The sequence below is a fragment of the Heterocephalus glaber genome, unplaced genomic scaffold (assembly GCF_053883595.1).
Source record: "Heterocephalus glaber isolate CG9 unplaced genomic scaffold, H.glaber_assembly_v1.0 deba00000071, whole genome shotgun sequence".
In the NCBI taxonomy this organism is placed as follows: Eukaryota; Metazoa; Chordata; class Mammalia; order Rodentia; family Bathyergidae; genus Heterocephalus; species Heterocephalus glaber.
This window is the reverse complement of record NW_028258137.1, coordinates 28,267,076-28,281,784: the sequence shown is the minus strand read 5'-3', so window position 1 is coordinate 28,281,784 and position 14,709 is coordinate 28,267,076. Positions and strand designations below refer to the sequence as shown.

General features: G+C 48.8%; 1 protein-coding gene across 2 annotated transcripts in view; it reads left to right on the top strand.

The window, feature by feature from the left end:
• Positions 1-14,491, top strand: part of Ccl22 (C-C motif chemokine ligand 22) — an 84,548-nt gene extending 70,057 nt beyond the window's left edge. For both annotated transcript variants that reach the window (XM_021257004.2, XM_087206266.1), the window contains 3 exons: positions 8,415-8,640; positions 10,028-10,151; positions 11,802-14,491. In XM_021257004.2, the coding sequence (XP_021112663.1) occupies positions 8,568-8,640; positions 10,028-10,151; positions 11,802-11,886 (282 nt within the window). In that variant the 5' untranslated portion in view covers positions 8,415-8,567 and the 3' untranslated portion in view covers positions 11,887-14,491. The remainder of the gene's footprint in view (positions 1-8,414; positions 8,641-10,027; positions 10,152-11,801) is intronic.
• The last annotated feature ends 218 nt before the right edge of the window (positions 14,492-14,709 follow it).

Below are 14,709 nucleotides of genomic sequence, written 5' to 3'. Positions count from 1 at the left end.
TCCAAGGTTTTACTGTATGCTTTTGTGCAAATACTCATTCACAATTCAGTTCACGAACAGAAGCATTTGGCAAAACTTTGTCACTCCACATTCACATCAGGTGATGAACATGACTGCAGCCATCTTTTCTCTGCCTGAACACACCTGTGGGCATCTTCCTGCTCTGACACATGGTCGTGACATCCTCTAATCAAGATCAAGGCCACAGACAGACCTGTGCACACTTTCTGTGAAGCTTTTTTGGGTGCTTTATAGCACTCAATCCAGCATGGCTCCAAAGAAAGTGCAGAGAAAGCATGGTGGTGAAAAAAAGAGTACAGAATGGTAATGAAGTTGACAAGAATGTGCAGAACAGTAATGAAGGTAACAAGAAAAGACCAAGAATAGTAAGAAGGTTTTGCAGAAAATAACCGTTGAATTGAAGAAGGGAATTGTAGAAAAGCATAAGTGTGGTATTCGTGTGACTCATCTGGCCTGAGAGTACAAGGTGGTGAAGTCAACAGTCTCCACTATCTTGAAGAATAAAGATGCCATCAAAGGAGCTAATGTGGTAAAGGGAGTAACAAGCCAGGCATGGTGTCATACGCCTGTAATCCCAGCACTCGGGAGGCTGAGGCAGGAGGATCAATGGAAGTTCAAGGCCAGCCTGGGCTACATAGAGAAATCTTGTCTCAAAAAAAAAAAAAAAAAAAAAAAGACAATATAATGTGAAATAGGAAGAAAAGGGGCAAAGGGGAAGGGGAAGTGGGAGGGGTAGGGGAAAGGAAAGAAGAGAATGGAATTAATATGAGAAAATGAAAAAATGGAAACAAAGTCTTTGTAAATAGGGAAGGATGGAGGGGTTGAAGGGAGGGCAGGGGAAGGGGGAAAAATAAGACCCAAGAGAGATCATGTAAAGGTGCAAATTTCCAATGATGAATGTCATCACATTGTATACCTAAAATGTACCAATAAAATAAATTTTTTTTAAAAGACAGTAAATAAAGAACATAATAAAAGGAGTAAGGATGTAAACCAAGCAGAGGACACAAGTGCTGAAACAGGTGGAAAAACTTTTGTGTGTGTGGTTGAATGAGAAACAGCTGGCAGCTGAAGCTATGATCTGTAGAAAAAGCCAGGAAATTGCACAGTGATTTACTGCAAAAAAAACCCCCTCTCCAAGTGCAACAAGTGATGATTTTAAAGCTAGTAGAGGGTGGTTTGATAAATTCCACAAGAGAAGTGGCATCCAGAATGTGATAAAACATGGCGAGGGTTCCAGTTCTGACAAGGCCGCTGCAGAAGCCTACAAGAAAGAATTGGTGGAATTTGTGCAGGCCGGAGATACATTGCTTGGCAAGCATTCAACTGCAATGAAACAGGACTCTTCTGGAAGAAGATGCTGAACAAAACCTGTTTCATGCAGGAGGAAAGGCACTATGTGGGCACAAGCCCATGAAGGACAGACTGACCCCTTTGCTGTGTGTAAATGTAAGCACCTATCTGAAGATTAAGCCACAACTGGTGCACCATTCCCAGACCCCTTGTGCATTCAAGGAACAGAAGGTGAACAAGGCCGGATGTCATGTAGAGGGCCAGTGAGCAAGCTTGGACCACAAGGCAGCTCTTCATGGAATGACTGCACGAGGTGTTTGCACCCACCATGAAGAAACATCTCTCAGGCAGCCAAGTGGGTGAAAGGTGCCTTCTTCAGACAGACAATGCCCCCACACACCTTCCAGCCTTAGTGGATGACACGGATGCTGAGTATGACTTCATAACGGTCAAACTCCTCCCCTGCAATACAACACCTCTTCTGTGGCCAAAGGATCAGCAAGTGATCTGCAACTTCAAGAAGCTGCACACAAAGGTGACCTTCACCAGATGTTTTATTGTCATTGAAGAGACGTTTGAGACTGAAAGAGTTCTGGAAGAAACATTTCAATGCCCTGCACTGCATCAACCTCACTGACAAATCCCAGGAAGGTGTCACATACCGGACCTCTCACTCAGCCTGGAGGAAACTGTGGCCAGAATGTGTCACTGAAAGTGACTTGAAGGGGTCTGATGTACAGGTAGTGGAGGAGATTGTGTCAGTGGAAAAGTGTATGGGACGCTGTTGGTGCAGACATAGAGGAGTTTTTTGAGGACCATAGGAGGAGCTGATGACAGCAGAACTTGCTGAACTCCAGAGTGAGCAGCAGAAGGCGCTTGTTGAGGGGTATTCCACTGAGGAAGAGGTTGCCAGGGAGGAGGTTAGCAGTGATGTGATAAAATCCATCATGGAAAACTGGAATGAGTGCCAAGATTTCTGTGAGAAGCACCACCCCAACATGACTGTGACAGAGTGCTGAATCTGCTGAGCCATAGTGTGGTCTCTCCTTTCCAGAGGGTTATGCAGTGCAGGAAAAAACAAGTGGCATTAGGTTTTTCATCAAGATTGGCCCTGAAACTAAGAGACAAAGAAAGAAAAGCCTCGAAGGTGATCTCCCCAATGCTCTCATGGAGGGGACTCTCCTTCTATACCACAGCCTCCGCCCCACCCACCTTCCTGGCCTCCACGCCAGAAGTCGCCTCAAGCAAGGGTAGTATTTTGTTCCCTCATATTGTGCTGTATTTTGTTTCATATTTTTGTGGTTAAAAAATGCATATAGGGGGCTGGGAATTTAGCTCAGTGGTTCTGGTGCCTGCCTCACAAGCTCAAGGTCCCAAGTTCCATCCCCAGTACCCCCCCCAAAAAATGTGTATGGGTCACAGCAGACTCACCTTATTTATGTTGGCCCTGATGGGAAAATTTGATTCGATTCACAGCTCATTTGGTTGGTGGTCAGAATTGTGGAATGAATTAAGTTCATGAATTGAGGTACCACTTTACAGAGTCTGGCAAAAGAATGTATACACACTTCCAGAAAAGAAAGGCTCATGTAAATATTTTAATATGAAATGTATTGAGATTAATATGAGTTACCTTGGCCTCTACAATTATAAGAGGTGCTCAAAGCGGTGGCCAGTAGCTTCCAGACATTTATTATTTTTCTTTTCCTGAAGTATGTATACATTTTTTGGTGGACTCTGTATATTTTGTTATGTATTTTTATTGCAGTAAAATATGCATAGCATAAAATTTTAACCATTTTTAATGGCGCTGGGATCAAACTCAGGGTATTGCACATGGTAAGCAATTGCTTTATGACTAAGGTACATCTCCAGTCCCTGTTTTAAACATTTTATGTGTACACTTTGGTGGGATTAAGTATATTCATGTTGTTGTGCTACCATCAGCGCCATCCATTTCCAGAACTTCTCATCTCCCATACTGAAATCCTGTCCCCAATAAATGCTAGCTCCCCAATCCTCCTCTTTCCAGCCCCTAGCAATCACCATTCTACTTTCTGTCTCTATGAATATGACTATTCTAGGGACCTCTTCTAAGTAGAATCATCCTGTAATTGTCTTTTCTGTGACTGGCTTATTTTGTTTAGCACTATGCCCTCAAGTTTCATCCATGCATCAGACTTTCCAGCCTTTTCTGAGGCGAGCAATATTCCACCATATTATGCTGTACATTTCCTTTGTCCATGGACATTAGGGTGCTACCACTTTTATGCTCCTTTATTTGTTTGTTTATTTATTTTTGAGATGGGGGCTCATTTTGCCCAACATAACTCTAAACTCTCAGGCTCAAGTGTTTCAGCCTCTTGAGTAGCTGGGACTGCAGACATGTGGCACTGTACCCAGTTTTGTAGGTCTTAACAAACAAAAGCTAATTTAAAAGAGAAGAAGAGGGCTGGGGATTTAGCTCAGTGGTTTTGCTGCCTGCCTCAAAAGCGCAAGGTCCCAAGTTCGATCCCCAGTACCAAAAAAAAAATAAAATAAAAGAGAAGAAGAAGGAAGACGGGAAAAAAGGATCAGGTCTGGGAGAGGTCCATGCCCTGCAGGGAGCACAGGAGTAACAGGAGGAGCCAGCAACAGGAGGAAGCAAACATCCCTGTCGTCAGCATCTGAGTGGCTCCTCACCTGCAGCCCCAAGAGCAATTATTCTTCCTTTCTTTGATAGCTGGTCCTTGGTGCCCCATCCAGGGACCCAGGGCTTCTTACACACCAGCTCCAGGGAGGCCAGGGATGCTGGGGAGGAGAGCCCGCTGACCTGCAGGTATGGTTTTCATCCTTCAAGTCCAGAACACAGGGTGGGGACAAGCACTGCTGCAAAGAATGAGCCAGCTGGAGAGGCCTGGGGTTTGCCAAGGCCCTGGGGACCCAGGTGCTCTCCAGGGGGGACCCCCAGGGCCCACCTAAGGGGGCCTCAGCCCTAAGGGCCCTGTAAGAAAGCCCCAGGTTCCATAGAAGAACCACCAGCCAATTCTGTCACCCACTCACAATCCTCCTGTGACAGCTCTCTGCTCACAGGATGACTTCCACATTTAAAAGATATTTCTTCTTCTTCTTCTTTTTTTTTTTTGGTACCAGGGATCGAATTGAGGACCTTGCGCTTGCAAGGCAGGCGCTGTGCCACTGAGCTAAATCCCCAGCCCAAGATATTTCTTCTTTTGGCCCCAAGTTCTTAAAGTGGTTCAGTGATCACCAGGACATCTACCACTGGACAACAATTGTAATGTCCACTTAACCATTTTTGTTTTTGTCTGTCCTTTTCTCTCTGTAGAACACACACTAGGCCAGGGATTTAGTTCAGTGGTGCCGCCACCTGCCTTGCAAGCGCAAGGTCCCGTGTTCTATCCCAGGTGCCCAGAACACACACTCACACACACATGTATCGCACGTATACATGCTAGTCACATACATTTATATGCATACGCCATACTATATACACATCACTATATCTATACACGTGACAACCAAATGTAAGGATACACACAAATATATATATAAAAATAGATCTGCATCTATGCACCATATATTTTTCCCTATACACATACATTTTTCCTTAAAATTAAGGTCGTAATGACATTCACCTCAAAATTCTTCAGTGTGCATCTCTTAAGAACAAGACCATCCTCCAATAGACCCTTAAAGTCTTTAGCTGGGTGTGGTGGCACATGCCTGTAATCCCAGTGCTCTGGGAAGCTGAGGCAGCAGGATCACTAGTTCAAGAACAGCCTGGGCAAATTAGCAAGACCCTATCTTACTTTTTTTTTAATAGGGCTAGGGACATAGGGATGCAGCTCAGTGCAAAGGCCCTGGGTGAAATCCCAGGGATTTCACTGAAAAGGAAAGTCTTTAATGCACTTAAGAAAATTAATGATAAAGCCCGAATATCAAGTCTACTCAAATTTCCCCAATTTTCCGCTAAAGTTGTTTTACAAGAATTTTTCAAAACTAGAATTTGGGCTGGGCATGGTGGGATATGCCTGTAATCCCAGCATTCGGGGGCAGGAGAGTCACCGTGAATTTGAGGCCAGTCTGGGCTACATAGTGAGTTCAAGACCAGCCTGAACTGCACAGCAAGACCCTGTCTTCAAAAAAAGAAAGAAAGAAAAAAGAAAAAAAAAACACTAGAATTTGATTGACTTCTGCATATTGCTTTGGTTGTTAAGTCTCTTAAATCTCCTTTAGTCCAATATCCTATCCATGTTATTTCTTTTTTTTTTAAGTATTAATTTTTTATTGGGGAATAGGAATGGGGAATAGGAATAGCTCCTGAAAGACAAGAGGGGTCCCAAGTGGGTTGCCCTAAGTATTAACTTTTTAATGATTCCAGGAAGTTGTCTCAGGGGAAGTCTGGAGGTCCATCCCACTTTCTAGGTTGTGTGATTGTGGGTTCATTTATCTCATAATTCCTGTATTTTTTTTAAATTGCAGATTAGTACTAGAGCCTTGATTCAATTTGTGTGTTGGGGGGAGGAAATACCTTAAAGTTTTTTAATTTTTAATTTTTAAATTTTTGAGACAGATCTCTCCCTTTAGTCCAGGCTGGACCTGAACTTGCAATTCTCATGCCTCAGCCTGCTGCATGCTATGATTATGGGTGTTCACCACCATGCCTGTCTAGAGGGACACTGCTTTTATGGGTAAAATATGCATGACAGCCATTTACCGCCTCAGCCATTTTTAAGTGTACAATGCAGTGGCACTAAGCACGTTCACACTGTTGTGCAACTGTCACCACCATCCATCTCCAGAACTTGGTATCTTGCAAAACTGAGACTCTGTCCCCATTAAACACTAACTGCTGCTGCTCCTCTCAAGCCCTGGCCACCCCACCCCACTTCTGTCTGTGTGGATTTGGCTGTGTAGGGAGCTCAGCAATGGAATGGGTTTGTCCTTTGTGCCTGGCCCTGGGGACAAGAGGTCCTCCGAGGACATGCTGTGCCCTTCACTTTGCATACTATGCAGGGGCTCATGGGCCACCTGGGGGACCCTGCTTGCCAGCCTCTCCTATCTGGCTGCCCTGGTCAATCACCCTCTCACCCCCAGGGCCTTTGCTCTCACCAATTCCTTCCTGGCAGCCTCCTTCCTACCTTGTGGGTTCAGCTTGAATGTCACTGTCCCGAGGCCTTTCCTGACCAGCCTAGCAGAGCTGCTTCCCCTCTGTCTGCCTGTGCTTCCCTGTTTCATTTTCTCCATGGCCCTCATCACAGCCCTGGGTTGGCAGTTGCCTGTTGCCTGTCTTGAAGGCCAGTGCCAGGAAAGCCGGGACCTCTGCTCTCCAGATTGGGGCTGCGTGCCTGGCTCTCGGAAGCACACTTGGCACACAGTAGATTCTTGTCTTCGTCTTCTTTTGCTTCTGTGACAAACTACACAGATGTAGTGGCTTAAGCGACCCACGTTTCTCATGGTATAGTGCAGGATGCCCGAAGTCTGAAAGCAGCCTTGTGGAATGGAGGCACTGGCCAGCCCGGTTCCTTCTGGAGACCCTAGGTTAGACTCTGCTTCCTCAGCTTTGCCAGCCCCTCGAGGCCTCCTGCATCCTCTACTCAGTCATCCCGTCTGCCCTTGGTGCCAGGACATCTCCCTGTTGGAAGATCCTTAGCTTAATCACACTGCAGAGGCCTTTTCCTCATGGAAGGTGCCATATTTGCAGGTTTGGGGGGTCAAATTGTGGGCATTTCTAGAGAACTATTAGTCTACCACAGGGATCAGTAAATAGTTTGTTGAGCAAATGAATAATGGATGATTGGGTCTCCTTAAGAATAGAATCCTGCAGTTTCCAGGCCCGGCTCAGGCACTGTGCAGCTGTGTGACCTTGGACACGTCCCTTCTGGTGCCAAGCTTCAGTTTCCACATTCATATTTGTGTTCTGAGCCCCCACCACCTGTCTGATTCCTGGAAGGCACTCAGGAATGCCAAGAAAAATAAAAGGAGAGACTCATCTTCCAAAAGTTTGGAATTCCACATCTGAGAACAAGCCTGAAGAAGAGAAAGCATGGGGGGTTGGGGATTTAGCTCAGTGGCACAGCACCTGCTTCACAAGTGCAAGGTCCTGAGTTCAATCCCCAGTACTGAAAAAAAAAAATTAGAAGAGAAAGCACGACATGGCCTGCTCAAGGCCAAGTCTGGGTCACTTGGGAAGTGTGTGGTCCTGAGGGGGTGGGCTTATCTAAGAGGTGACATTTCAAATGGCTCTTGACGCATGAGTAGGAGTTTATGCGGTAGAGAAGTAGAAAGTCGAATTCACCACCAGGCCACAGACCTTTTTGGGGAACTGTGAATGGTGTGATGTGATCACTAAGAGAATGGAGACTGTGTGTGTTTGGGGGTGTAAGGGGTGTCAGAAAAAGAGGCCCTGAAGGCCACAGCCAGGAGCCCAGGCTCTGCTCTCAGGTGAATGGGAGCCATAGCAGGGCTGTGGGGCAGGAGAGAGGGGTGTGCAGCTTTGAGTCTGGACCATTCTTGCAGGCTGCCAAAGTGTAGGGAGGGAGTCAAGGGCAGTCCAGTCCTGAGGTGAGGGCAGTGTGGAAGGAGAAAGAGGACAGAGCCAAGGGAGAGTTCAACAGCAGAGTCAGTGGGACCTGCCATAGCTTGAGGAGGGGGCGGGGAGGAAGGCGGAAGCTCTACACAAGCTGCTGCATGGCCCAGGCAGGCGGGGACTTTGTGAGAAACCCCAGAAGAGGCCAGTGAGGTAGCAGAGACCAGCGGCATGGTCCAGCGGCCTCTATCTTTGAGGAGAGATGGGACGCCGGTCATCCAGGTACCAGACAGCCCTTGATTTGAGGTGGGCATTCATCCATGTCCACACTTGGTTCACAGATAACCCCTGAGGCACATGGGTCAGGCTGCACCGCATCCCCTGGCACCTGGGGAAGCCCATGCCAGGGGCCTCAGTGTGGGGCCGAGGCCATGCAGCAGGCAGACCATGGGGACATGGTCTTTAGGAGGCCCAGCTCAAGGGGGATTTTACAAGTCTCTGGAGACTGAGAGTTAGACCAGGATGGGGGTCCCCTCGGAGTGGTTCCCCACCAGAGAATTTCTATTCATAGGAAGCGGGGACTTCTCCTTTCATGACATGAATGTCAGAGACTCCGGGCTCAAGGTGACTAAGAGATGTCTGAGCCCAGTGGGTGGAGTGAGCGCTTAAATACCAGGCCTGCCTGTCTTCTGGCCATCTGGCACCCTGACTGGGACAGCTCAGCATGGCCGGCCTACAGGCTCCACTCCTGGCCGGCCTCGTCTTCCTTTCGGTGATGCTTCAGGCAACCAACGCAGGTGAGGCTGGGGACCAGGGTGTCTTCCTCTTCTCCTAGCAAGGGTACTGGATCCCAGTCTCCCATTGGCTCTTGTGGCACTTGGGGTAGTTATGGTGCTTCTTTAGGCCTCAGTTTACACATCTGTTAAATGGGTAGTCTTAAAGGCTTGGTGTCTAGGATTTGGCTCAGCTGGGTCGGGCATTGTCAGGGGGCAGGGCCTGGAGATGTGGGGATGCAGAGTTCCTGAGGTCAGGCCTAAGTGGGGAAGATGGACCTGTGTGGGGGACCTTTGCTTGGATCCTGTCCTTACCTGGGTACTGGGTCCTCTTCACCGCAGACTCCCCCAATAGGAGCTGGGCTGGGGAGCGAGCACTAGAGGGGGAGGCAACAGCCAGAACATGCTGTGCACAGGCACTGGCTTTCTGAGTGCCTCCCGGCTTTCAGAATGTGTGAAAGATCTCCAAATCACTGTTGCTTTAGAGCTTTGGTTGGGGCAGGAGATTGGGCCTTGGAGATGTTAAATGTCATGGCCATGGTGGCCCAGCAACTCAGGACAGAGCAGGACTAGCGTCCAGGCCTGAGGAGCTGTCCCCATCTGCCCCTTCGTCCTGCCCCAGCCTTGCTGTGTGACCTTGAACAGGTGCTGCCCCTTCTCTGGACCACAGCCTTGCCATTATATGAGGAAGCAGGCGAGAGTAGATGGGAGCTTAGCAAACTTCCCAAATATTACATTGGGAGCACATGGCCAGGTACAGTCGTGCATACCTGTGATCCCAGCTACTCTGGATGCTGAGGCAGGAAGATCACAAGTTCAAGGTCAGCATGGGCCATTTAATGACTTAGCCAGACTCTGTCTCCAAATAAAATTTAAAAAGGGCTGAGGATGGACAGTAGTTCAAGCTCCCAGTACCACTCCAAAAAAAGGCACATAGAATTTGTGAGCCTGGGGCTGAGGCCTGAACAGCAGCAAAATTTAAGGCTCTGTGTCTGGCTCAGAGAGGCTGAAACCCATCTAGAGCTTATTGGGGTTTGTTTGGTTGGCTTTTGGATTTTTGGGACAGGGTCTCACTATGTGGTTCAGGCTGGCTTTGAATTCACTATATTCTGGCTGGCCTCTTACAGAGATCCTCCTGCCTCAGCCTCCCAAGTGCTGGGATTACAAGTTTGAGCTGCCAAACCCACCTAGAAGTTCATTGTTGATGCTCATTTTCAATCTATTGCCTGTAGCAGACCTCCCAGAATGCAGACATTGATGCTTTCATGGCTTCCCAGAGGCCCCAACGCTAGGGTTTTTGCTGGCCCCAAATCTTCTGGTCACTATCTTTCCACTGGGGACAGAAGCTCTTCCTCAGAGCCTAGTGACTGGGGGTTGTGGCCAAAGGTGACCCTTTACTCCTCTCCTCCAGGGCCGTATGGCGCCAATGTGGAGGACAGCATCTGCTGCCGGGACTTCGTCCGCCACCCCCTGCCGCTTCGCGTGGTGAAGGACTTCTACTGGACCTCGGGCTCCTGCCGTAGGACTGGCATCGTGTGAGTAGGGAGCCGACCATGGGACCTTGGTGGGTGTGGTGTCCAAGTGGGACAGACCTGGAGAAGGGAGGGAGCAGCAGCTAGGGCTCTTCATGGAGGCCTGGCTGGAACAGATGGCTCCACCCCATCTTCAATGTTCCAATAACAAATATAATGGGTGGGATCGTTCGACAAATATGACTGAATGCCTACTATGTGCCAGGCAGCAGGCTAGGCTGAGGCCGCAGAGCTGAATGCACAAGGTGCCGCCCAGCGTGGTCATGGCGGTGTGGACAGTCTGTAGCTGCAGGCTGTTGGCTACAGAGTAGGGTGCTGGTATGGGCAGCCTCCCTGGTGCCACTGCTGCCAGAAGCATCTTAGACCTCCCCAGTGTCGGAACTATTTGAGCAAGTCCATTCTGATCAGAGAGTGCTTGAACACATTCTGAACACAGAGGGTGCTTGCTACGTGCTAGGCTCTGTGGTCAGCCCTTTAGAAATATGAGCTCCTAGAAGCACCCCTGTGCAGTAGGTATCAACCGGTCTGCTTTTCATGGTGAGGAGACAGAAAAGACAGGTTAAGGCCTCCTTAGCACTGCAGGGCCCCATAGCAGCAAGTGAGAGGTGAAGAGCTCACTGCCTGGCACAGCAACTCAGTGCCTTGGGCCTGATATGGTGTTTACCGCTGTGGGTGCTGGCAAGAGCCTCAGCCTGCAACTCGCTGTGTGGTCCCTGGTCAAAGTCCCCCTCTCCTCCCATGCAGGGGCTTGGAGGAGGGGACACTTTCCAAGGGCACTGCCCAGGACATTCTGGGTTCCCCACATGATGCCTCAGATCTCACCAGGCCTGGTACTTGGACAAGCTGCCTTACCTCTGTGGGCCTCAGTTTCCTTATACAATGGTTTGAATAATAGGGGCTATAAATGGGTTGAATATAAGTATTAAGAAAATCTACATAAAAAGTTCAGGCTAGCTGCTGGCATAATTATATAGCACCTACAGTGTGCTGTAGCACTTAGTAGCGTATACTTTTCTGAGACTTTAGTGTGCATTAACTCATAAAAACGTCATCAGTGTCCCATAAGGTTAGACTAGGAATATCATACTCATTTCACCGACATAGAAACTGAAGCTCAGATAAGTGAAGTGAGTTAATAATGAGTGGCAGAGCTAGCATTTGAATCCCGATAGATGGCCCCAGAGTCCATGTGTTTGGCCACTACCTGATACTCTATTTCCCAAGACAATGACAGTGATATTATGAGACTCCTGGGGATCCTAAATCATGGCCTGGCCAAGCTCTCAAAGCTGGAAGTGATGACCTAAGGGTCCTGAAAGTCCTTGGGGTCCTGAAGGATCCTTGCTATTCCCATCCTCTTGTTCCCCTTGAGAAATAGGGTTTGCATATAGCAGGGGGCTTATAAATTTTGAACCACTCTACATAGCACATCCTCCTACATACAACAGGTGACTAAACTGCTGAGGCCTGTGAACAGTAGGTGGCTTATACGGTTTAGACCACTCTACAAAGCAGCTTCCCACATACAGGAAGTGACCCAGTAATCCACTAATGCTGAAGCCCTGCATACAGTAGGTGGCTCATAAATGCAAAGCTCACATCCTCGCTGGATGCTAATGCTGGCACGTCTCTTCCTGCGTCTCCTCCCTCCAGCTTACAAACCGTCAAGGACCGGGAGATCTGTGCCAACCCCAAACTGCCCTGGGTAAAGAAGATTCTCCAGAAGCTGAGCTCATGAGGAAGCACCATGATGACCATGCCCTGGCTTCTCCAGGAAGGCTCGCCAAGCCCTACCTCTCTCTCATTACAGCTGCTCCCCACAGAAGCCTGTGCCAGCAACTCTCTCTGAGCCCTATTGTCTCTGTCCCTGCAGCTTTTGGCCTCTACAGGGCTTCCTCCCAGCCCCTCCTCTGTCCCACTGCACCCAGGGTTCACGTCTTGTTCAGCCACTTCCTGACTCCCATTGCTCTAGAAGAGATCAGACCCTTCCCCTGGCCCTGACCCTCCACATCTGGGTGCCCTCCTTGTGCCCAGCCTGGCTCCCCTTCCCTTCCTGCATGTTGGCCTCCAGGTTCCCATTCTCCAAACCAACGCTACCCATTTCTACTTTGGGGTTTTCCCAGGGCTGTTCTTGCTACCTGCACGTGGCCAGGTCCCTTGCACTTCCAGGGTTTGCTCAGCCCAACTAATCAAGACATTTTCTAGACTTCCCTGGCCTTCAGCCTACTCATATCAGGCCTGACCACAGTCTGCTCAGAATTTTCAGGCTTTAAGGGCCCGCCCTCCAGCCCCACTTTTCAGACCCAGGTCCCCATCTTTGTTACTCTTCTCTCCTGGCCTCCAGTGTAGAGCACGGAGCACAGGCCTGGCTCAGGATCAGGGAGCTCTGCAAGGGGCTACAGACTGAATCAATAAAAGTAACGTGTCCTCCTCCAAAAGAAAGAAAAAAACACCTTATTTCTCAATAGAGAGACCCATCTCACTAGAAAGGAGAAGCTGGGTCAGTTGTGAATTCCCATTTTGCCCAGAGTCACCCGTCTTCCCCATTTTAACTATGCATTGTTTGCTTTTGCTTTTTTTTTTTTCTTCCCTCAGAATGTATTGGTCTTCCAGCCTCCAGCATTCAGGCCTGACCTCTTCAGAATTCACCCAAGTCTGCTTCCCCTGCCTCCTTCCTTAAACAGCTAATAACCAAATTCATGCCATGGTGTCAGTGATGACCCTGGCATGGTATTATAAGCTCCAGTTTTATTTATATATGAAAAGAGGGTAATTAGTTAAGAGGCCAAGTGGATAAATGGGAGAATTTGAGGAAGCATGTGGGAGGGGACAAGGTGGCACTGTCCTGGAAGCTGGCTACGGTGGGGCGGCTATGTGTGTGGTAAAGTGAAGGAGCCTGGTGAAACTTGTTCTCGGGTGTTTGGGGCCAGGATAAGAGCTGGAATTTTGGACAGCTGTGTCCAAACTTCTGTGACAAAATTCCGTGTAAAGGGAATAAATTTGACAATGCTTGCTCTTTCTGAGGGAGCCTCGTGCAGCTCAGCAGGGTGGTTGAAACTATGGGACCCTGAGTAGGCCATGCCACTTCTCTGAGCCTCATGTGACAAAGGAAGGTAAGAATAGCCACCTCACAGTTATCGAAGGGCTTGGGTCCAAAGTGCACCCTGTACCAGCCACATAGCTCTAGGTCTTCCAAGCCTTTGACCCTCACCTGCCCACTGCCCATGAATGGAGCTCCCAAGTGTCCTGGGACCCACATCCCCTCCTGTCTCACCCTTGCCTCTCAGGCTTTCTGAAAATAATCTTTTTAAACAGTGTCTGCCTTGGTTCCTTGGCATCTGTGGTCCCTGTGTGATGAGGCAGGGTGCACCACAGCTCCCTCTCTCCCCCACTGGGGAGGCTTTAACACTTAACTAGGAGATGAATCACCCAAGGTCATCCTGTGATGGACACAAAGGTCTGGGGGACAGCCACACAGGTGCCACAGGGAGGTCCAGGCATTGGCTTCAGAGCTTCCAACCTCCAGGCCCAACCAACCCCAGGACCAGCTAACAGGAGGATTTGGAGGGAACCCAGGTCTAGAGCTTGAAGCAGAGCATATTCATTCACTAGCTCAACCTAAATTTCCTCCTTCAAGGGTAGGTTCTAGGAAATAAGGGGGAGAATTGTCAGGAAAGTCTATCTCCTTTGACAAACAACTCCAAATCTCATGAGCTCAACTCAATGGCAGTGTTTCCTTCCCACATAAAGTCAAATCCAGCATTCCTGTTCTGTAGGTAGCCTTCCATGTGGTCATCCTTCCAGGGCCCTCCTTCCTTATCATGGCTGCTGTGTTAGTCAGCTTTCTGTTGTTCTGACAAAATATCTGAGAAAATGCACTTAATAAAGGAAAAGGTTCGTTCTGGCTCAGCTTCAGAAGGTTTCAGTCCGTGGTTTCTGGGCTCTGTCACTTTGGGCCTCTGGTAGCACAGTACATCACGGAATAAGCATGTGGCAGAGGAGCGCTATGCTCCATGTGGTGGCTGGGAAAGAGGGACACAGAGAAAGAAGGGAAGGGGCTGAGATCCCAATATGCCCTTCAAGGAAACACCCCCTACAACCTCACTTCCTCCCACCAGACCCTACCTCCTACAGGTTCTACTACCTTTCCTGTAGCACCAAGGGCTGGAAACCAAGCCTGTAGTACCTAGGGCTTTGGGGATATCTCCAAACCATAACAGCCACTCCCCTTTACAGTTTGAACTCTCTCACCACCCACAAACGGGCAAAGTAGATGGACAATTGTGGAAGGATTTGATAAGACCTGCCAGGAAGGTCTGCTCACCCATCTGCCACATGCTATTGGGCGCCATGTCTGCAAGGGACGCTGGGAAAAACAACCAGACTGTCCAGGAGGAAGAAGAGGCAAGTTGGAAATCACCTGGTTCACCTGGTGTTGGACTCTCATGGGATTGTTAACACTCCTTGGGCCACCACCCTTCCCCAGAGTCACTAGATACAGCTTTCTCTGCCAACACAATAAAACAGGAGCCCTCTGCCCTTGGTTGCCTCCACTACTTCC